This window comes from Haemaphysalis longicornis, unplaced genomic scaffold, assembly GCF_048455015.1.
Source record: "Haemaphysalis longicornis isolate Haplotype H1 unplaced genomic scaffold, Haemaphysalis longicornis Haplotype H1 scaffold_1, whole genome shotgun sequence".
Lineage (NCBI taxonomy): Eukaryota > Metazoa > Arthropoda > Arachnida > Ixodida > Ixodidae > Haemaphysalis > Haemaphysalis longicornis.
Window position 1 is genome coordinate 355823823 of NW_027526203.1, and position 23790 is coordinate 355847612.

General features: G+C 49.6%; 1 protein-coding gene across 1 annotated transcript in view; it reads right to left on the reverse strand.

Moving 5' to 3' along the window:
- Camkii (Calcium/calmodulin-dependent protein kinase II) overlaps positions 1-23790 on the reverse strand; it is a gene marked incomplete in the record, with an annotated part of 218706 nt that overhangs the window by 84213 nt on the left and 110703 nt on the right. The window contains 1 exon segment of the mRNA XM_077686096.1: positions 11380-11439. Within this exon segment, the coding sequence (XP_077542222.1) occupies positions 11380-11439 (60 nt within the window).

Consider the following 23790-nt stretch of genomic DNA (forward strand, 5'->3'; position numbering starts at 1 on the left):
GCTGTACTGACAGCTGGTAGGCAGCCGTAAATTTGGGGAACAGAGCAAGAAACGAAGATGTAGAGTGCCTACCCTATTACGCCTACGCGGATGATGATGATTGCGTTTAATGGCGCAAGGGATACTAGGCCAAAAAGCGTTAAGTGGTGTGTGTTTGGCTTAGGGGTGCTGGTATAAATATTCGTGTATAGGGCCTCAGGTAACTGAATAAACAGTTTGGGGCGCGAAAATACATAGGGGCTTCAAAAGCAAAGTGTCTCGACGAGAACGTTTTGTCGCAGCAATGATGGAGATGGTTGCTGCTTAATGGCGCAATGCCGACTAAGGCAAAGAGAGAAAAATAAGCTATTTAATTACAGTGATGTAAACGTAGATACTGAAATTTGTCAGTAAAAATAAAAGTGAAATCAAACGAGGTCGCGGGTTCGATTCCCGGCCGCGGCGGCCGCTTTTCTGATGGAGGCGAAAAGCAAAAACGCCCGTGTGTACGAGATTTCGGCGCACGTTAAAGATCCCCAGGTGGTCAAAATTAATCCGGAGCCATCCACTACGGCGCGCCTCATCGCCTGCGTTGCGTCGGCGCGTTAAACCCTACAATCGATCAATCAAAAGTGAAATCAAACATAAGACAACGAAGATGGTTGGTGTAGAGAGCCAGGTTGTAACTATACTGCGTGATAAGCATTAAGGCGTAAAATAGATGCCCAAAAACACGCCTAAAAAGAATGTCGGGTGGAGTGGAACATGTAGTCTGTATAGAGTTGCGGGAAGTACTTGTGTGGTGTTGTGTCGATCGAGTGACTTGCATTGAATTCGCACATGGATTACGGATTACACCTGCTACACAGCAGGTGAATTAGCACGTGGATTACACCTGCTACACAGGGAACTTGAAGAGCCAGTGAACAGGTGAGAGTGTGTCGCATGCGTGTGGCCTATCCAGAGCCGCATACGTTCCTAGCGCTGTTCCCAGAATGCACAAGCATTTCCGCAAATTGGGGACGGGCAAAGCGACGTTTTAAATTTCCGCCATACAGCTATTACTACCGAACTACATATTCAGGACGTATACATGAGTATACATCTCTTAAAGGGACACTGAACTGAATCTGTAAAGCTCCTGTTTTTGCTTGCGCTGCGTAGACTGGCTCAAACGAACACACTTTTTTATCGTTTATCTGGTCGATAAGGCGGTATTTTATAAAGCCCGAAAGAATAAAAACTACCATGCGCGGTCTGCGGCGGCCGCACTAACTAAAGCAGTGACATCCATACGAGGTGATACTGTGATTGATGGGAGGATGTCCAAGATTAGAAATCAAACCAGTTACGTATCGCGGTTCTGTGAAACAAAATGCTTGGCATGCAACGTTATCGTTGGCTGGGCATTCTCGATATCTTAGTAATCGGCATACCGCGCTTCTGCCATGCTGTCGGCTCTAAAATGCGTCAGATATGCCTGCCAGCACGGCTTGGAATCCTAACGATCACTAGCCGAGGCGTACGCAGTGGATGAACGCCCTCCGCGTCACCGGAGACGCCCAAATACGATGCGCTTTTTCTCCACCTTTGGAGCTACCTGTACCGTAAGAGGCGTGTTCGCACCAGGCCAAGGGCGGGCTGATTCGGGACCGTGCCCGCAAGCAGTCAGTGCTTACGGCAACACCACGCCAACGAGAACTCGCCAGCGCGTCAGTGTCAGTCTGCACGCGTTCTGCGAACTCGCTCGTGGAGCAACGCACGTTACAGCGCAAGAATGGTGAATTCAGTGTGGAAAACATTGTCCAAAAACAAATAAATCAACTTCAAAAAATATGCATTATCGGGGATTCAAAATTGCGAATTGCAAAATATACCTAGTGCTCAGATCACTCGACCGTAACCCAGCGCTGTCGGGGGCGGAAATATAAAGTATATAATGTATAGCCAGTTTACATTTTTATTTAGTTTTAGCATTCCAAGCAGCTTAGATGACCATTTGTTGAATAGCGTTAGTGCAGCAGGCGTACCCCGAATTTCCGCAAATATCTCATCTATAGCGACTGCATTCCTTATGCGAAAAGCGTTCGCAGATTTGTGGTCGTGCTGCTGACCGCTCTGCTACTTCACCCAGCTCTAGAAGTGCTTCTCACACCCTGGTTTTATGCTGTACGGTAAAAATTCCGGTTGATTTCAATTCCTTAGCACCTATATAAACTTCGCTGACTCTTCTCCCGCCTTCAAATGACCTTAGGTTTTTCTACTATACAGTACCAGCCAGCGAAGCGTCCCATGTGCGCTGGTGTGGAGCGACTTTGACTTAGAGCCTGAAACAACCTACAAACGAACAAACTAGAGGCACATTCTTCCAGTCACAAACGTGCCGTGGCTCAATTTCAACTGAGGGAATGAATTGCGACGACCCGCTGGCCGCCGGTCGCCTAAACGCTGCGGGCTGAATGTTTCTGTCGGAGGGTCGGCGGGCCGGGCAGTAGCGCAGTCAAGTCAAGCCAATTCGTTTCGACGTCGAAACAAGAGAACGACAGCATTTTCAAATCGATTTTTCTTCGTGCAAATAATTTTATTTGTTTTTTAGAGCGAATGCGCGAGTGCCCGCCATGCTCGCGTAGCCCAGGAATCCTGAAGGAGTTCTCGAATATATACTGACGCCAAATTTCATTCAGACATGACCCGGCATATTTACAAGATGTTGAAAAGGACTTGTTTCTTTCAAATGGTAGCGTTTAAGGCCCAACTACATGCACGTGTAAAATCGACAAACGCCGACTGACAACGCCGGAGAGGTCGAGTAACCACATAGGCGCCGCAACGCGCGCATGAGCCCTGCGTACTCTTTCAATGCGCCCCGCAGAGTGCCCCGAACTCGGCTGCGTGGCGACCAGTTCACTACATTTTCACTGAAATAGAAAATAACGCCGATTCTCACAAAATTATACATGTTTAATACCGAAACAACTAAAACAGTTCTTGGGACATTGAAGAACGTTAAAAATTAGCATTGGAAGGCACAATACCCCCCGCTTTATTTGGCGTAAACTCCCTTGCTCCCATAGTTGCTCGTTGCTTCGCGTGTTTTCTCCCGTGTTTAACAAGTTACTTAGTTTTATCCCATAAATAATAGTTGAGTTAGATTATTTAACAATTAGCTTTGCTTTCTATGCGACCTGACCGCCAGACAACATCCCCGCCAGAGGTCGACGTCAACACCACGCGCCCGAAAGTTTGCGTCGATGTCTGGCTGGCTCAAGCACGTAGCCTTGTATTCGGCGTACGGAGGAGTACGCCGATTTGGAGCTCGGTTACGCCGTATTCGTCATTGCGCGAGTACGCCGATTTTACGCGTGCATATGGTTGGGACTTTTGCTGACATTTTGTTACCCCCCCCCTTGTTTCAACCTTCTTCGCTGCCCCGGCCCTTGCGGGACTGTTTCGTGACTGCAGCCCGCTCACTCATGTGAGTTTGAGACGCCTGGCGTAGAGGCTCTAAACAAATCACTTCAGTGCCCCTTTAAGACTAGTTCAATGCAGCACCAGATCTACTGGGGAATGCATTCGTTGATTCGATCCGCCGGTGGCACACTAAACGGACCGGGATTCATAAGGAACTTGCGCAGCAGTCACCGGTTTGCTCTTTTTTTGGCCCCAGCCAGTACGCCACCACGGTGGATGTACATGGAGCGGAAGAAATTTCGGGCGACGCGCGGAGAGATTTTTCGCCGCCGTCAGCCACGACACACTCTGCGGTAAGGAGCGACGGGGCATGGGAGACAGTCCACCGTCCCCCGGCGCCCTCCTGACGCCGCGCCGCCGCTGGGAAGCGGAATAAAGCGCGGGCGACCAATTGTCTCCTCGGAGGGCAGACGAGTGGAAACAGTGTGTCCATTAAAAAGCCCCCGTTTGCCCGGCAGCACGGTGCCGGACAAAGGCAAACAAAACAACGAGGAGGGTCGGTCACTCGGCGGCGACGCAGGCGCGCCCCCACCAGCGCGGCGGCGACACGGGCCCGTCTGGCCGACCTTCACTGCGCCGAGCACTCACTCACTCGGCCGGCAAAACGCGAAACGAGTGCGCGAACCGGGCTCTTACGGCGCTCGCCGAGAGCCCACAGGACGCGGGAATCACTTAGCCTAATTACAGAACGCTTAGCCCAGCGCAAGCGGACTGCGCAAAGAGGAGAGCCATTCGCGGGGAGAATCAATCGACCGCCCAAACGGTTCTTTTTTTTTCCGTCTTTCGCGAGGAGGGGTTTCCTTTCTCTGCTCGTTATAGCAAAAAGAAAAAATCAAATTCCCCGTTATTCGGCCCGATGAAGAAGAGCCGGCCCGCGAGCAGCGCGAATTGGACCGCCGCCCAGGACTGACTCGCCATTGGGCGAGCTAGCAGCGGTTGCAATGTTTTGACGAGCCGGCTGAACGGCTCGACGGCCGTTGATCTTACGCTCGCGAAGCGGCCGCTTGACTTGCAAAGCGCGTCGCACCGTGTACAGCTGGTCCCGAGGAAACGAGACGCCGGCTCTTTCACCGCTGTCCGGCCAGCCCCCCCTTCGGATAGCCGGCGGTACGACGTGGCAAAAAGGGCGCTGGATCGAATAAACGTTTAATGAAAAGAGCCAACGGAAACGCGAGAAGGAACAGTTCTCCGGGCACTTAAGAAACCTAATGCTTACGTGCTTTGAAAGCGAAAGCCTGGCAACACTTATCCAAGACTTCTTAACTACTACGTCGTATTTACGTCTCTTTCGTCCATTCGTACTTCTGCGCGATAAGTACCTTTACAACGAGTTTGCAACCTTTTCTTCACTTTCATTTCACCGTCTTTTAGCGCGAAATGCCTCTACAGACAGGCTGGTGAAATTTAATGCCCCAGTTCCCCACAGGCAAAGCTCTGCGCAGCTGGGTTTATTTATTTGTTTGTTTATTCATTCATTCATTCATTCATTCATTCATTCATTCATTCATTCATTCATTCATTGTGGGGTTTGGCGCACCGAAGCTACACTTGGGCTGCGGAGCAGGCACGCCGCAGGGAGGGCTCAGAATTAATTTTGACCCCCTGGGGATGATTAACGTGCGACGAAGTCTCGACACACGGGCGCTTTCCATTTTCGCCTCCACCAGAAAAGCAGCCACCGCGGCCGGGATCGAACCCTCGTCCATTGACTCAGCAGCACAACGTCTTAGCCACTGAGCCACCGCGGCGGGTTCACGTGTCACGCGGCAAGCACCATTCCATGACTTTTGTTCCACCAGTGCCAGCGTGCAGAGGTGGCGCCGTGGTATACGGCACACGGCTCCTACTGCGGAGACCCGGGTTCGAAGCCCATGCGAACTGAAATGTGCACCTCTTATTTACTACTTACATCAGCAGTCACTTTATGCACGCGACAGACTGCACTACTACAAAAACGACGACGACGGTTTTCGCACAACACGAGGCACTTAAGGCTTTCTAACTTTTCCCGCCTTGTCTTCGCCGTTTGCACAGCGCATTCAACTAGCACTTATATACGCCCACCAGACCACCTCGTTTCGCTACACCTCTACCCTCCGAGACTGTCACCCGAGTGCGATGCGCGCCTTTTAATCTCTGATTCCACAGCGATGGGCGAACCATCGTCCAGCTCGCATTCTACCTGCAGATCTGCGGGGAAATGCAGGCCACGACCCGTGGCGGTGGTGGCCGTCCGGTAAACCCCGGGAGAAACCCCAGATCGCCGACAGGCGTCCGCCAGATGACCGCCATTTGCGCACGAGGCACGCGTGCCGGAGCGTGCGCCCGATTGTCGTCCGCTCGCGACCAGAAATCGCCTTAAAAGCTGCCCGGCCGGAGGAAGGACGAAGCAGAAGAAAAAAAGCGGGATGGCGCGAGTTTTTCAGAAAGCGCGCGGCGCCGACCGGCCAAGTACGCTTTCGAGGCACGTATTCATTCACTTTACGAAGCTCAAAACCGAAGCTGGCGCGTGACGGCAATGCAGACGCGCGTGCTCGCTTCGTGCTCACGTCCAGCCCGCAAAGGCATCAATAGGCGAAGGATTTGCGTAAGAATGCGCGCTCCCTCGATGTCTCTAACGTGACCAGGGACCGCGAACCCGCATGATCTGCAGTCAGGGCGCGCAAGGTTCTCGGCCGCGATCGCCCCCTCCGTGGACGGCGACCCGACGTGCCGCCCCGATCTCCGACGGGCTCAGGTCACGCGCGCGTGCGTGTGCGCGCGCATAGAGCGCGGCGGCGGTCAGGGCTCGCAATAGCGCCGCATGAAGGAGAATTCCCCCTTTGTGCTGTTACCAGGCATTTTAACTTTTTTTTTTTTTTGCACGGAAGTGAGAACGGGGAGGACAAGTACTAAAACGGAAACGCCGGAAGAGAAACGCTGAGCAGGCAGAGCGGCAGGATGAGAGACAACACTTACGACGCCCTCGCACGGTACACATATTCCGGCGGCCCACCAGGCTATTTCCCCTGGATTTCTATCCGGAAATACCCCATTTACTCTATAAAAAAAAAAGGCTGTTGATCCACGCGCATTTTGGTTGAATTATGGTTCAACGATAAAATAAGCGCGCGCACTTGAAGTAATGATCACCCACTGGATGACCAATAGACGTCTTTTTACGAAACTATAGATTTCCACCCCGCCGCGGTGGCTCAGTGGCTAAGGCGTTGCGCTGCTAGGCACGAGGACGCGGGTTCGATTTCCGGCCGCGGCGGCCGCTTTTCTGGTGGAGGAGAAAAGCAAAAACGCCCGTGTGTTCGAGATTTCGACGCCCGTTAAAGATCCCCTGCAGGCGGTCAAAATTAATCCGGAGCCCTCCACTACGGCGCTTTAAACCTTCCCACGAAATAAAACTTGCGGAATTTCGGCCACCTTCGCAAATGAGATGCGAAGACCGAGGAAACAGCGGGGCTGGTGGTGGCCTTCAATCAATAGCTTTAACTTGGCTTCTCTTACAGGCCTGCCCACCACATCGGCTTCAAAACGCGGGGGACCCAGGTTCGATTCCGACCACAGGAAGCGTCCTTGTCTTGAGGCGCGCACTCCCTCCCCACGCGTGCTCGTCGGCTCCTGGCCTCCTCGCCCCTTTCCTGCCTAGCGTTTTCTTCCTCTCCACTTCGCTGCGTCGTGCATTGAGCGACGCCAGGCACGGATGGAACTCGCGCATAAACAGTTCCGCTGTCAAAAACGCGAGTTACATCAGCTATGATGATGAAAACAGGTGTAAACAGTATGCGCAGTCTACGGAAAAGTTGGCAGGCTGAGAGCCAAGTCTTCTCGAATAGAAGTGCACAACAGAAGAACAGCCGACAAGGTCGACCTGGAGGTGGCGACAGCTCTCCCGAATACGTAGCGTGTGAATGTACGTGCGCCACGTCATGTCTGTTCCGTGGGTTGTGTGCGCACGAAGCGCGTAGACAAAAGCTCTACGCCATTCTTCGTTTCATCAGCGCTCAATGTACTAGATGGAAGCGGCATTAAGTCGGCATTACTACGCTCAGAACAGGCGGTCCGCATGGTATCACTGAACGGCCGAAACAATGACTAGGAGCCATCCAAGTCTGCCCTCAATTGGGGTGCGCACTTTCTAGAGGGTGACTTAACCCTTTGAGGGTCACGGCCGTACATGTACGACATCGGCAAACACTTTCAAAATGGTCAATGACGTACATGCACGGCATCGCTTGTATCTTTAAAAAGCGCGCCTTTTTCGCCAACGTCTCATGCTTGGCATGTGCTGCCACACTTCGGAAATACGTCAAATTTTTTTTCTTGCGCCGATGGCTCTTCTTTTTATTTTTTTATGATTTACTTCAGCGGCGCGCCGGCTACCGCTTGCGCATCGCCCACCGGGTACCCGGGCGCCTCTCGCTTCTTGCGCCTGCCACAGACCAAGGTCGCCTGCGAAACTGATGAGGCTCTTTTCTCGTTTTTTTTTTATTATTATTTTATGAGCGGTGCGCCGTCTATCGCTCCCGCATCCGGCCGCGCGTGCCCGCGCGCGCTGGCGACGCCGGCGGGCGCGCAGGGGCTGGTTTTGGTATCGTCCTTCGGGCGCTTCCCGCTTTTTGCGCCCGCGAAACTGATGTCTATCTGATTTTGATTCACTCAAAAGGTGCCGGCTTGTTACTCTCTCGTTTTTATCTAGAATTTTTCTTGTGTAACGCCACAATAAACCACATGTATGTAAGAACACAAATGATTTTTTTGTCACTTTACGGTCACCCAAAACAAAATTTTGATTATTTTTTCTCGATATAGATTCGTCCGTAAAATTTCAATCCGCAATAAAAAAATCGACCCTGGGGGCACGCATTTGGCGAAAAAATTCGACCCTCAAAGGGTTAAATTTGAACAACAAAGAAAGCTGCAAATTAACGGAAACCAATCTCAGGACACCCCAGCCTCGGGTAAGGCAACTGATGAAAGCACTACCTGTCGCAATAAATCAGCGCAGCGTGCACTGCCCCGAGACTCACCGCAGGCCCTGCCACATTTTGTTGCGTTAGGACGGCAACCTGCAAATTACTATTCTTACCGAGCGAAGAGCATACAGATTAACGCAGATGCAAATATCGCAATGACACCCCCCCCCCCCCCCCATGTGCACCTCTAGGAGTCCGATTTTCGCGACATTGGAAGTAATTTTGATACGTAACGCTTTGGTGTCGCTTATTTAGGGCTGTGATTCAGACAATCAAGTTCCAGAAAGTCAACAAGTCAGTACTGTTTAGTAAAACGGCCTTTAAGTAACAAGAATAAAACCCAAAGGTAGCAGTGTTGCTGCTTACGCTCAGAATAACTGGTATAGATTTCCGGCGTTGCCCAGAAAAGTAAAACATATTCGCAAATTATCAAGCAGCCTCCCAATTTGCTCCATCCGGCACGTCGAGGGAAGCCCAAACAGTGTCATGGTGTCTAGCTAGAGTTGTAAGTTAGAGCATTCCAAGCAAGCTGAATATACGTCTTTCAAACGGATTTAAATTTTATACAGCAATGAACAAAAAGAAAAGGGTGTCTTACGTGCCTTAGCTACAACTGCGCTAAAATCAGCGCGGTAGTGGAGGATTGCGGTATGATTTAGACTCCTTGCCGCCCTTTACGTTTGTATGCCGAGTCTTTCCGCCGTAACGATCTCCGCCTTGTCCACCCCTCAGCAGTGATACGACTCTCTGCTGTAGTGCGACCTTCAGCCGTAAGCGCGAGACACATGGACGACTGGTGCACGCGATTCGCATGGGACTGATCGTTACGATTGATCGTTAGGACCGGTTTTGGCGATCGCAACGATGGCACGACTGCATCTGGCTTGCCAGTCGCATGTCGTTAGCCTCCTCCGACCAGCGAACGACGCCAAAACCGCTCCTAACGATCAATCGCAACGATCAGTCGCATGCGAATCGCGTGCACCAGTCGTCCATGTGTCTCGCGCTGTAATGCCACCCTCCTCCGTACCACATGCGACTGTCCGCATGCCGCGGAAGCAGTAGCAGCAGCCGAAGCTGCAGAATACACGTCGCCTGCAAGCGCAGGTGCATTGCAAAGAAGCCTGTCGCCTCTGCTGAAGGCAACGGGCGCGTGTTGGGGGCAGCCCAAAGCGCGATACAGGGTTCAGCGTTTAACGTAAAAACAAAAAGCGCCGAATAGCGCCGAACAGTTTGCGTGGCAGTATCAGTGGTAGTTTTTGCTCTGCGCTCTATGTTCTGTTCTATGCAGTCATCAATGACAGTAAAAAGAATAAGACAACCGTTCATTTGGCCGCGTTTTTAAAACCTTGTAAAAAAGTGGAAAATTCAAATTCGCTAGATACGAGGATAAGAAGTTATAGCAACCAACACACAAAGTTTGAACATAATAGCGAATAGTGTTTGCGAAAGAAGAAAAATCTCGTAGCACCTCCACTCACGTGAAACCTGGGGAGGGGCGAAGCATGCAGTGTATAAATGTAATCTTGGCGCCTTGGCGTTTTTGCCCACGTAGATGAAACCGTTGGGGGGTAGAGGTATACAGCTTTGCTGCAAAAATATCGTGTCTTTGAAGCCCGCAGCGCTCTAGCGCGAGGTGTACGTTGGAAAACGAGTGTCCCGGTGTGTTCTTTCAGCAAGCGTTTTTGTCCACAGAGATGAAACGTTCTAGCGCGAGGCGTTGGAAAACGAGTGTCCCGGTGTTTTATAACCATGACTACATGAGACGGCGACAGCCCGAGCCCCTCAAAGATGGCCGCGTATAGGGACCGTGCAACATGTCTGGCGAGCACTTCCCAAACGTACGCGGCGGGCAGCCCAGCAGAGAACGCTGATGTAGTTACGCTGAGTCGGCGAGTTCGTGGTGTGCGGAAGAAGTGTTACGTTGTGAAATGTGCAAATACTCACCCTAATCCCCCTACAGAAACGAAGTTCTTTCTATTTTCATAATCTTCAATCCTTCATGGCCAGCGAACACGACGTGAGTCGCGTGAAGGAAATGCTTCTTTACATCTAGTTGCATGTTCTCGTGCAGAAGACAGGTGTAATTTTTTTTAACATGGGGCCGATGGAACCCAATGGTAGCCGGCGAAGAGGATAAGAATATGCAGTGCTCATTTCGTGGATGGTAGGCAATCGAAGTACCCAATATTTCCGTCATACGCGCCTTTAAAAGAGACCATACTTCACCTTCAAGTCATCATAGTGCGCACGCATCTCCGCTCCTGTCTCCCGCTTTTCGCTTGCGCCCGCTACTGTCCCCGAACAGCCCTTCCCCAGTGCCGGGTGGCAGACCGGGCTCTACCACCACCACCACCCAGTTGTCCTGCCGGCCTTTCCAATCGCTACTCTCCTCCCCTAAGCATACCCCGCAATCTTCGTGACATCAGTTACGATATTTAGACCACGATAAGGAAGAAAACCGGAATACCCAATAACAATCAGCGCCGTTCGGCGGCACATACCGTCAACTTCGGGAATGCGCCCACAGCTTGCCAGTAGCCTAGGCACGTGAAGAAAACAGAGCCAATCAAAGAAAGCTGCCGGTCAAAATGGCAAAACCATGAAAAAGTGTTCGCAACCGAGAAGTGCACGGTCCACGGGCAACAGCAACGGCTCCGCTGAAAAGAAGCGATTTCGCTTACGGAAACCAAACTGCAACCACTGCACCACTCCAGGAGTCCACGAAACTGAGCGACGTTATGTCTGCAAGCTTTTCCGCCCCCTCTGAGGCTGGGAAGCGCAATGTGCGCGCCGGAAACGGCAGAGAGCGGTGAGTTTCCTTCATGCTGGAGGAAATCGTTAGGTACCCGAAGAAAAAGAAAAAAAAAAAAAAACCCTTTTCTAGGTGTTCACCCCACAAGACTACATCTTGGAGAGCTCCCGAACACTGTTGCACCAAACACACAGGCTTGCCACTCACCGATGTTGGGGTGGTTCAGCTTTCGGCAGATCCTCGCTTCGCGCTCGAGCTTCTGGAAATCTGAGAGTGGAGAAAAGAGAGGCGCACGAGTTAGTCGGCGATTCCACTACATACATTTGCGGTCTAAGTGCGCAGTGGGGGATATGACTTTCCCTCTCAATGTCACAGGCTACAATTGTAAGGGGCCATGAAGACAAAATACAAGTTTATTTCTTTCTTTTCGAAAGATTTGGTGTTTTATAGCAGCCTCGGCGCTTTTCAGGGTAAAAACGATGCTTTATTCAGTGAGAAATTGAACAATTTAAGTCAAAATTTCAATTCTCCCGCTACATCGTAAGTTTCGTGACATCAGCAATGTCGCACTGTGGGCATGCACGTAAACGGATAAGTTGACTGAGGCTGCCGCTTTCGGCAAAACGCGCCTTTTGTTACCTTGGTCACAGTTCCGCCTTCCTAGATGGCGCAGCGACACCGCTCAGGATAGGGTGCCTCGATGCCAGCGCTGCCGCGGACGCGTGAATCAAGGCACCCCAGCTCAGGACCGGTGTCCGCACCCGCTTTGTTCTGACCGGATTTGCACCAGGCGTATTTTTGTTACGGCTGATAGTATTCGTTTCGTGAAACACTACTTATAACACAAAAAACAGGGTACCGCAGGTGGCAGTGTCGCTTATGCCAGTTGGAAAGTGTCGTGTCAGACGAGTCCAGCGCGCCCAAAGGCTGTGCAGCGTCCGCCGGCATAGTACGCGCCGCACGCACTAGCGAGCTGACACGTGTTCTTTCGCAATTCCATTGTTTACCTCACCATACGTACTACTCAAAAAGAATACGCACGAAATTCAAGCGCAAATAGCTCGTTCAGCAAGTTATTTATAATCCCTGTACAATTTCCATTGAATTTTGCCGGCCTCAGCCAATTGCAACGAGCTGCCCAGAATACGTCATAAGCGCAAAAAAAAAAAAAAAGCTGGTGAGCCGCATACCTATTCTGTTTTTCTCATTATGTAGCTTATTTGAGCGAAGTTCGCGTTAAAAACGGTGCAAGACGGCTACGTGGTCAGCAGCCGACTTGTGTGTAGGCGGACTCCACCTGCAGCCTTCTGCGCTACAACCGTGCACGTGCTTGCTTCCAAACACACGCGTTCACGATTTGAACTCCTGCCCACTATACCACCGCCGGAAGTGGGGCTGGCTCAGGTGTGAGTCAGTTAACGCTCCAAATACGGCCGGACTTGTGCCCTCGGATTAAAAAAAAGCCAACGACACAGCCATTACCACGCGCACATCCTGACGGGGAATGAATCGGGCAGTGTTAACCAATCACGAGCTCACCGATATTGGGGACAGCATCGACGCTGTAGTTAGTTTCTAGCGCCCACATTTTCCCTAGTGATCGCAGCCTGAGAAAGGCGTCGCGGGGTCGGTGACTGGGAGAAAAATCCCACCCGCGCAGACTACAAGGGAAGAAAACGCCCCCGAAAGCACGCGGACGCAAATACCGCTCGCAGCGTCTGCAGAGGCGCACGGCGGCATTTATGCTTGCTTTTTGTGTCACTCACTGCTTGAGCGCTATTTCGTGTCTCCAAGAAAACACTCATCCTGTCGTTTCTTTCATGATGGAAGTTAGGGTAAACATAGAATTTCTGCTCGGCAACTGGGTTGTCGTATACGATTTCGTGTCACGCGACCCCGCTTCCCTTGAATACATTTTCAACAGATCGACATCGCTCTTTCCGTTGAAGTACAAACTGAAGTCACTCCGAGGGATATTTTGTACCTATAAGACTGAGAATAATTTAGCCACAAAAATTGTGGATTTCTGATCTCGCTAGCCGGCTATTCTACTCCGCTAGAGAGAACTGATCGTGGCATCACTATTCGCTTATCCCCAATGCTGCCCTTCTAGCTCGGGTTTATTCCACACGCAGCGGGAGTACATTGATCGTATTCCTGTTGGCTGATGACGGTATACATAAGCTCGGATCACATGCATTCTATTGTTTCCGGAACAGCCTTCTTTCACAAGAACACAACTTCGCTTCCAGCGCGTATTGTCTAGTCCCCATACGATTTTAATTATCTCAATTCATCTCGTGACTGGGCCGATACATTCACAAAAACGCTGTGCACAGACCTTTCTTCCGTGATGTAGCGGTTGAACGAATGGGGGATATTATGAAACTACGCCCAATGAAGTCTGAACGGCATGAAGCTTTTTTGTACGCGCGAAAACGCGCCCCACAAACGCCGGGCGGGCTTTCGATGCGCGATGCGGCGGCATGTCGCTGACACAACAATCACGGACGCACGGCTGCACTAGTCACCACTCATTAGAATAAAAAACTGGCGAAGATAAAGTTACGCATGCCTGGAAAGCGCTCATCATGTGGGCGATAATGGCGTCATCTATCGCCACCGCATAGTGAAAGCGGTCATCAAGTGGCTTCCTGAACCTCTTCAGGAAGCCAGGGACATTGGCTGAATTCCCGCCATGCCATCACCACCCACGCGGCGTACCCGAGTCAAGAACCGACGCCGGAGCGAAACGGGCCAGGTGCAGAGCATCCAAGGCGACAACGCGTCAGCGCACACGTCATGTAACACGCACTGTAGCACGTCGCATTTGAAAGAGCCTTAAAGGTGTTAAAAAGGGTTCAACGTGAGTTCATAAATTAGTTGGTTTCTACGTGCAAAGACTTAATACAAACATCTCAAAGCTCTGTCACCAGCCATCGGCTATTATCTTGGTGATCCTTGCGCCAGTGAAAGAACCACAAACATTATACGTAGAACGAGGTTTTCAGCAAACTACGCTGACTGTGGCGCACAGCAACCATTGCCTACATGCGTTTTTGGCGTATTAACAGGTGCTCATGTGCTTCTTTGTTACATATGTGTTTCTCGCTCTTTGTAATGTTAACAGTGTAAATCTGCGCGCATTTTTCGTACCGTTGGTTTCTCGTGATCGTCATGCGTAATAAATTGGCGTTTTCTAACGAGCTACAGGATAGCTAACAAGGAATTTTATGCAGCTCAAACGTTCGTAACAAACACTGGGCCACTATTTCTATAAGATTCACCGCTTAACTAAGAGCGAGGGTAGCTTTAAAAGGATGATCTGCACGTAGGTCACAACCCAAAGAAGGCCAGTAGCGGTCGTCGCTGTGGCTAATAATAGTCCACGCGTTGCTTGCAATCAATAATCGGTGGTCGCTTTGTAAGTCCTATACCTTGTTACTAAGGCCTTCGTGGGCGCATCGACGCACTTGTATACCTCGGTCGACAGAGCTAATGCGGCACCGATTCAAAGCGCCGTGCCACGTCTTGCACGACTGGCATGCAATTCTCGCGTAAAGCGTTTAAAGAAAAGCACACAGCTTTCAAGTACACTGATAACGGCGGTTTTAGAATTTACGGAACCTAGAAAAAAAAAAAAAAAACACGAAGTCCGATACACCAGCACGTTTTGACGTCACGACCGACGGCCGTTCACCAGTGTATACGGCATTTCTGAAAGCAAAGGCAACAAGGGTGGAAACGAGGCGAGAAATTGCGCTTCAAGCATCACTTCCCTTACTCAGAAATTCGGTGACAGCTGTGTTCACAATCCATTCTTTGCTTACGACGAAAAAGAAAAAAGAACGCACGCGCAAGCAATGCTACACAAAGAGCAGCAGCGTAGCAGTTTCTGTTCTGTCGTCGTGTGCACGAGGCCCGACCGGCATCCGACCATCAAATATTGAAAGAAATCGAAAGCCGCCCGAGGGTTGGCAATGGAGTTACAAATCTCTTCCGAGACAATCCACACCAATCTCCACGTCACTCCCGTTTTTCTTTTTGTGCAAAGCTTCTTCCCATCGGAGCGGCCGCGCCTCCGCCTGTGGGCAATCGCAATTTGCGCTCAGAGTTAGCGGAGGAAACAACACTACCAGAAGTCGTACGGAATCCCGCCTGGGAGCTGGCAAGCCTCGATATGATGACATGTTTCGCCAAAAATCACCATCGATGAGCGGGCGATTTAAATGTCGGTACAAATTTGCCAGCTATCTTTTAGCAGCCTCCTCACGACTCCCCGGCCATCGAGCCTTTCCCAAAGACTTACAACGGCTTCTGCCCTGCGTTATCCGAATCCATTTCTCGCTGCCAAACTTTCTCATACCATCGCTTCCCCGAACTCCCGGTCTGCCCAAACGTTTATTTGCGCTTCCAAATCGGCATCTGCTTCTTTCACGACATCCACCTCCCACTGTATAACTCCCACACTGCTGCACTCGATGGTCGTCTGTTCCGAGCGCTAGCGGTAACAATACCATGCACCAAATCGCGGCTACGATTACGATGGCGCCTAAAATTGCACCACTTTTTGAACGCGCTGGTAACGCAAACATGTTTCTAACAGCAAAAGCACCAAAAGACTTTCACCTGTTCAATCGCTCGGTTAGTTTCAGCGGACCGGTCTTAAAGTCTGAAGCGAAACTTTATCCAGATTCCCACTCGCCGAGCCAGTGCAAACGCAAGAAGAACCCGCCTCACTGTCCACTCGTAGGATGAGTACACGACTTTTAGCGCGCACACATTGTAGGTCCCATCATGCTGGCTGCAGAAGTGACGCCAAAAGGAATTCGCCGTGTCAACAATGAGTGCATTCTTTCTGCCCCCAATACTTTATTCTACCGCGCATTGCTGCTGTATCACTGGCATGTGCAGACCACGTATGTGAACCGGCTTATCATGCAAGTGTAAAACGGCCGGTGGAAGGCAATTACCTAAAAAAGCACTCCTTTTCCTACGTAGAACAAGATTCATTGAAAGGAGACGAGATGAGCCCATGACAGGCACCCATCTCTCACCGAGGTGAGGCAAGGGTACGGGGAACAAACGGAATACGTAAAGAAATATACTGAACAGAAAAAAAAAAAAGAAATCCTGCATACAGCACGTATACATCCTTTTTAACACGAAAGTGTTTTATTCCCAGCTACACAAAGATTTTACCGACGTCATATTCGTCACGGAAATGACGCCAGTACAACGGAGCAAGCGGCATGTAAAGGGTGCACCCCTGAACATAGGGTCTTCTTGCCGGGAAGCAACCTTTAGTTGTTCGTTTTCGGGTTTTATATATATATTTTAAAACGAAAGTGTTTTATGCCGGGATACGCCAAGATTTTGCTGACGTCATATCCGTCACGTAAATGACGCCAGTACGTCTTTGCCGAAACGACCCGCCAGCAGGACGTCGCTTGCCAAGCACACACACACGGCAGCCGCCGACCCGCAAATCATGCTCATGCTTCAGATTTCGCTGCACATTTCACTTTCGTGTTTTACCGATTCCTATGACAGAGAAATCAACCAAGCTTTTTTCGCTTAGCCTCGACCCTGGCCATTTTATTTTGTACTTGTAGACCATTGCACACAGGAAGGGGGGACGTGCGTGTGTGTGTGTGTGCGCGCATATATATACCGCGGGATGGAGGTATATATATATATATATATATATATATATATATATATATATATATATATATATACCTCCATCCCGCGGTATATATATGCGCACACACACACACACACACACGCACGCACAAATTCGCGGCTACTGCGAACTCAAGCAACGGGCAAGCCCTGAGGAAAGCAAGTTCTCTTTGCTGAAACGTAGGCCACAATCGTGCTTTTACCTTGTTCGAAGTTTTTCTTCTCTTATATATATATATATATATATATATATATATATATATATATCGCGGGGGATAGGTAGCGCCACTGCTTTAAAATGGCAGCGCTCCACATGAAAACGGTGTTACCCGGGCTGATTTCGCTAAGGCAGACTAGAAGCACTTTCTTCGACAGCACAATGCATTTTTCCAGTACGGGCGAGAACCCGACGGAAAGTTCACAGAAAAGCACCCCGCTTGCTTTCCGGGCTTTCTACAAGCGTTTACGCATAAATGCTATGCTGAGCCGAACTGTGTGCAGCGATACTTCCGGTCCCCTACGCATGCCAGGAGGAAAGGTAAAATTTGTTCGAGCATCCTGAACCTTCCTTCTCGTCCATTGTCGGAGCCGGATACATGCAAAAAAAAAAAGTGCACACACACACACACATAGCGCGTGTTTCTAAGAGAATTCCCTTTAGATGTGCCCGTTGCGTTTCCGCGCCTGCCCGCTTCCTCTGCAGATGTCACGGTGACTTGGCATCCATTGAAGCGCCACAGAGTATAGCTTGTATTCACTGGCGAGGCACGCATGCAGGCAACCATGTGAGTGCGCCGTCACTGGTTACGTCGGGCTCCGCGGGATGGCGGTAATGGTCCGTGCGAAGCACGTGATGTGTGTTGGACGTTCCAAACTATGTCCTACCGAACGCAAAGTAATGCCTCGACTCCAATGTGAGTGCGATTAGTGACATCTGCGTTGACACCACCGCTGAGCAGACGACGCACGCCGGTGTTTTTTTTTTTTGTTTTCCTGCGGCGTGCGCGCGCAGGGGCACAAGCTGCGCCATGTCCGTGGCCGTTTCTAGTGTTGCCAAGCGAAGAAACTGACAGCAAAACTTTTCAGTGAATATCATTTATAGCCCTTTTCGAACTCTTTGGTCATAACAGCAACGCGTGCGCTCAACTGCTTATACAAGCCTCACTATACCGTAGACGTTCTAAATATCTTGTTGCCAAGAGTTCTTCCCGAACGCATAAACACAATGTCAGCTCCCTCCCTCCAGCTGCCGCAATAAAAATCATTTTGGTGACGTTCGAAAGCGAAAAGTTATTGCAGCGACTCAATAAAGAAGGGCCAGATTATAAAAATGTGGTTGATTTCGGGCGGATTAAGAACAAAAAGTTGCCGCCTTTACGGCTGTGCTGCACATGTTGAGCGTTGAGAGTGCCGCTATATGCAAATATATCATGTAACTATACCGCTCGGGTTAGCGAATATCTATCGATTTACTTTTATTTCCAGGTCTCAGAGCACATGTTTCAAGTAGAAACCCGCAATATTAGGGTGGCGCGAATAATCGAAATTCTAAATAAGTTTCGAATAGTTTCGCACAACGAATCGTCTTTGAATTGAGGATTTGCCATCCGCTACCTCCCAATATTCCGTTCTGATTCTTTATTCGCGCGCACTAGAAATATTCTGGCTTGCATCGGCTGCTAAACATGCTGTAAACACCTGCTAAATACACTGTAGCCTCCCCCAACTGTGCGTTCGAGACTAAATAATGCAAGCGTAACACATGCAAACGTAAAAACACAAACGCGACTTCTTGATCGTTTATCTCATTGACCTTTGGTGACACCCGCGGCGATCAACGCTCGCCAAACAACATTGCAAGTTTGTAAACGATAATGTAAAGTCGGCTTTTTTTTTCTTGTCGAATATTCGAATACAATTCCCAAATTTCACTATTCGGGTAACCGTAGTAAAAATAAAGCTGCCCCACTTAAAGGGACCCTGAAGTGAATGTCAAGCTCCTGTTTTTGCTTGCATGCTGCGTAGACTGGCTAAAAAACACTTTTAATCGTTTATTTAGTCAATAAGGCGGTATTTTATGAAGCCCGAAAGAAGAAAAACTACCATGCGCGGTCTGCGGCGGCCGCAGTAACTAAAGCAGTGACATCCATACGAGGTGATACTGTGATTGATTGGACGATGTCCAAGATTAGAATTCAAACCAGTTACGTATCGGTTCTGTGAAACAACATGCTTGGCATGCAACGTTATCGTTGGCTGGGCATTCTCGATATCTCAGTTATCGGCATACCGCGCTTCTGTCATGTTCTCGGCTCTAAAATGCGTCAGATAAGCCTGCCAACAAGGCTTGGAATCGTAACGATCACTAGCCGAGGCGTACGCAGTGGATGAAAGCCCTCCGCGTCACCGGAGACGCTCAAATACGATGCGCTTTTTCTCCACCTTTGGAGCTTGCAGGGGTGAGACAGCTTAATCAGATTTGGGAGAAGTTTTTGGAACAGCGATATCTCGATTTTGGAGCAGAAGAACCTTGATTTGGAGCAGAAGAACGTCATTTATTACGTCACCTCAGGAGCCTAAAAAATCAAATTTTTGGCGACTCCGGGGAGAAAAGTACACCTTTTAATCGGTTTTGAACATACTGAAACAGCATTTCAATAAAGTTTTTTTTCTATTCCACTACCCTTTCACAAACCATTTTTAAATTCCGAGGCTCTATGCATAGATAGCGTGGAGCGCCGTTGGAAATATCGAACTGAAACAATAAGCAATTGCAAAGCATTTTTACTATCATGTGAATGCAGAAATTATTATTTTTCTAATCCCAGACTGGGCTTTACGCACAAGTGTAGAGCCACGGCAAAAGTTGCGCAAAGCGAGGCGACAGTGTTCGCACCCCACCGGCCCTCCCATTTCAATCCCCAATGTGCGCGTTCACTACGATCGTAATTTGAGTAATGTTGGTATACTTAGCCACCTCTCTCTTGGCATTAAATTTCACTTCAAATAGATGAACTATTATTACTAGCGTGCAATAATAGCCCGTCCCGCTATCGGACACTGCTTGAACATTTTGCAGCGATGTAGCCTGCGCCGCCACTTCTGCAGTGTCGATCGTCCCATTCCCGCCGCTCGCAAGCTCGCTGTCAAAGGCAGCAATAACTCAGCGTTTTATAACATCGCAATGAGTCCGAAATTTCACTTCAGCACGCACCGCACCTCACACTCAAGGCCGAAACTCGGCTAATTCGCAGGCACCACGTTTCTGATTATTCCCCTCTTTCGAGTCGCGCAACTTCCCGCAACAGACCAAACGACTAAATGTAAACCCGGCCACCCTCATAACCAAAACCACGGTAGAAATCGGCGAAGAGCACTCCGCCTGAACCAACGTTACTAGAATAGTAACGTTGGCCTGAACCACGAGCAACTGCTTCGCTCGGCGGCCATGTTTCATAATCTTCTCCACACCAAGATGGCGGCACCCCGTGATGTCGTTCCGGGGATACGGTGCTCCGAAAATTTTGCCGTTTTTTCATCAACTTGCACAAGTAGTTTGTCGCCTCAGTACACATAAGTATTTTTTCTACAGGACTTTGCAATGGTTTTGGATGGGAAGACTTTAAAATTTCTCAGAATATAACATGTGCAACCCGACATTGTGACTTTCAAAAAGACTATCTCGGGTAAATTATGTGGGTTGTTTATTAAATCACCAATCGATTAAACCTTTACAAACAGCATCCCCTTTGGGGTGCTGCAAAATTATGCCGTCAGTAAGCATTTTCCCCCAGCGAAACTGATGGGAGCGTTAAAATCTTTGGCTCTCAGACTGTTTTGGAGCAGTTTGGCGCAGTTTTTGCGAACTTCAAGCCTTTGAAGCAGCCCGGCGCAGGAAAGCACATTTGTATCAGAACTGCGCAATATGCGCAGATGTCTCACCCCTGAGCTTGCCTGGCTCGTGCCTGTATTGTAAGAGGCGTGTTCGCACCAGGCCAAGGGCGGGCTGATTCGGGACCGTGCCCGCAAGCAGCCGGTGCTTACGGCAACACCACGCCAACGAGAACTCGCCAGCGCGGCAGTATCAGTCTGCACCCGTTCTGCGAACTCGCTCGTGGAGAAACGAACGTTACAGCGCGAAAATGGTGAATTCAGTATGAAAAACATTGCCCAAAAACAAAAAAAAAAATCAACTTTAAAAAATGCGCTATCGGGGATTCGAACTTGTCAATTGCAAACCAATATATCTAGTGCTCCAGACCCCCAGGCCACAAGCCAGCGCTGTCGCGGGCGGAAATATAAATTATATAATTAGGAATGTTCGTTTTCGGGTAAAACTCGATTTTACCCGATTCTGACACCACGAACATGTTTCAGGAGATTCGGGTGAAACCCGCTTGTTCCCCGACTGGACCAGCGCCAACCTCCGGTACCACAGTCCCTGAAGGCCACTGCGTACTGTACACAGACGCAGCTCTTCTGCCGGACGGAGGACGGACTGCTTTCGTCAGTGCCACGCACCCAGAAATCAAAGGCTCGCGCTGTTACGCTACCGACACTCCGGACCCGCTGCTACTGGAGCTCCAGGCTGTTCATGACGCAGTCAATGCTGCAAGTGCACTCCATAACATCACGGAGGTGCATATATATACAGACTCGCTCAGTGCTGTGAAGCATCTGAAGCAAGTAAAGAAGACACCTCTGATCTGCCAGCAGATTCACAGCCTCCACAGAACATCAGAGCTAACGATCCGTGTACATTGGGTACAAGGGCACGGTCGGAATATACTGAATCAATTAGCGGGCCATATTTCCCACTCTTCTTCCCCCCCTGAATCCTCCCCTAGCCCCCTTGCTTGTGATCCGCGTTCCCGTATTTTAGCCCGGAAATCTCTCCTGAGAAGGGACACGCGTGCCCTAATTCCCCCGTGTGTCTGCTCCCTGCCCCCTAATCTTTCCCGGGTGGAGGAAGTTTCTCTCAGGAGGCTTCGGGCTGGGGTGGCCCTCAAACCTTAAGTCACTTGGATTTGGGGGCACTCACAAGACGACCCAGGAACGTGTCCCGAGTGCCCGTCTCCGGCGGTTGAAGCTGACGCCAAGCATCTTTTGTGGACGTGCGCGGGAACGAGGACAGCTCGAGACGATGCGCTCAGAAAGGTCGGTCTCTGGTGGAATAAACCGGATGACTACAACCGCTGGGTGCAGGACGATAAGTACTGCAGGTCGCTGATGGACTTTCTGCACGCCACTGGACTGCATGCATACCTGTAGATTTGAACACCTGTCGGTTTCGTGACCTTCTGTGCTCTTGGCAGCCCCTCTCTCCCTATTTTCTTCTCTTTCTCTTTCCTTCCTACTTTTTGCTCTACTCCCATTTTTTTTAAACGCCTCTCTTTCTCTTTCCTTCCTACTTTCTTCTCTACCTCTATCTTTAAAACGCCTCTCATATGCCGCGCGGCAAAAACTCGTAATTAATAATAAAAAAAAGGACCTTTTAAAAGGGGCGATCTGCGCAAATGTGGTCTGACGTTCCGCCGTCCTCACCAGTACCTGCTGGAGGCAAGCGCCCCAAATACACCTCCCGAACTCATTGAGCATTGGAATGAGTCTACCACCCGTAACATCAGGTTGGTAAATGCTACCCTGACATTGTTGTGCTTGGCTAATGGAAGCTGTGCTGTCGAGAGAACCTTCTCCCAGTTAAGATACGTTCAGCGATCAGACAGGCCTCAAATGAAGACGGACAACTTGCGTAAGAAGATAACAATAATGTGTGTAAACAAGGATGAGGAAACAATCGATGACCAGCTTTGCGTGAATAAAATGTTTGATTTGTTAGAAATTACCAATGATATTTACTGTTACTATTCATTCACTTCCAAACCAATGCCAAATTTCGGAGAGTATCGTCAAGAAAACCCTGAGGTCCCTCCGATTACCAGCTTGAAAATAACCCATATTTTAACGCGTTAGTTTAAAAAGCCCGTGATGCACTCAAAAATAAACAGTTATTAAATAAGGTATAAGCTTGGGCGTACGTGTTGGTATATAGCATTCTCGGAACAACGCAAAGGGACGAGGACGTGCCCCGTCTCCTGCGCTGTGCCCCGTCTACACCTCGTCCTCGCCCCTTTGCGCTGTTCGGAGAATGAGTTATTAAAATAACCTTAGTACATCTATCGATTTAACCCGAAATGCCCAAGTTTCAAAATGGTCGCACAAAAACATCCGATATCTCCGCGAACAATAGCACCCGATTTTTACGCCCGATTTAAAAAAAATATAAAACCCGAAAACGAAGAACGCTATATAATGTAATGTACAGCCTGTTTACATTCTTATTTTTTTACCATTACAAGCAGCTTAGATGACCATTTCTTGAATAGCGCTCGTGCAGTAAGCGTACCCCAAATTCTCATCTCTCAAATATATCTCACTCTCATCTCATCTATCATCTCTCGCAAATATCTCATCTCTAGCGACTGCATTCCTTAGGCACAAAAGCAATCGTAAATACGTGGTCGCGCTGCTGACCGCTGTGCTAGTTTACCCAGCGCTAGAAGTGCTTCTCGCACCTTGGTTTTACACTGTACGATAAAAGTTTCGGTTGGTTTTAATTCCTCAGCACCTATATTAACTTCGCTGACTCTTCTCCAGCCTTCAATTGGCCTTAGGTTTTTCTACTATATAGCGTACCAGCCAGCAAAGCGCCGCATGTGCGCATATGCGGAGCAACTTGGACTGAGAGCTTGATAGTCTACAAACTAACAAACTAAAGCCCCATTCTTCTCGGCACAAACGTGTCGTCACTTAGTTCCAACTGAGCGAACGAATAGCAACGAACCGCCGGCGGCCGGCCGACTGATTCTGTCGGACGGTCGGCGAGCCGTGCAGTAGCGCAGTCAAGCCAAGCCATCTCGTTTCGGCGTTACA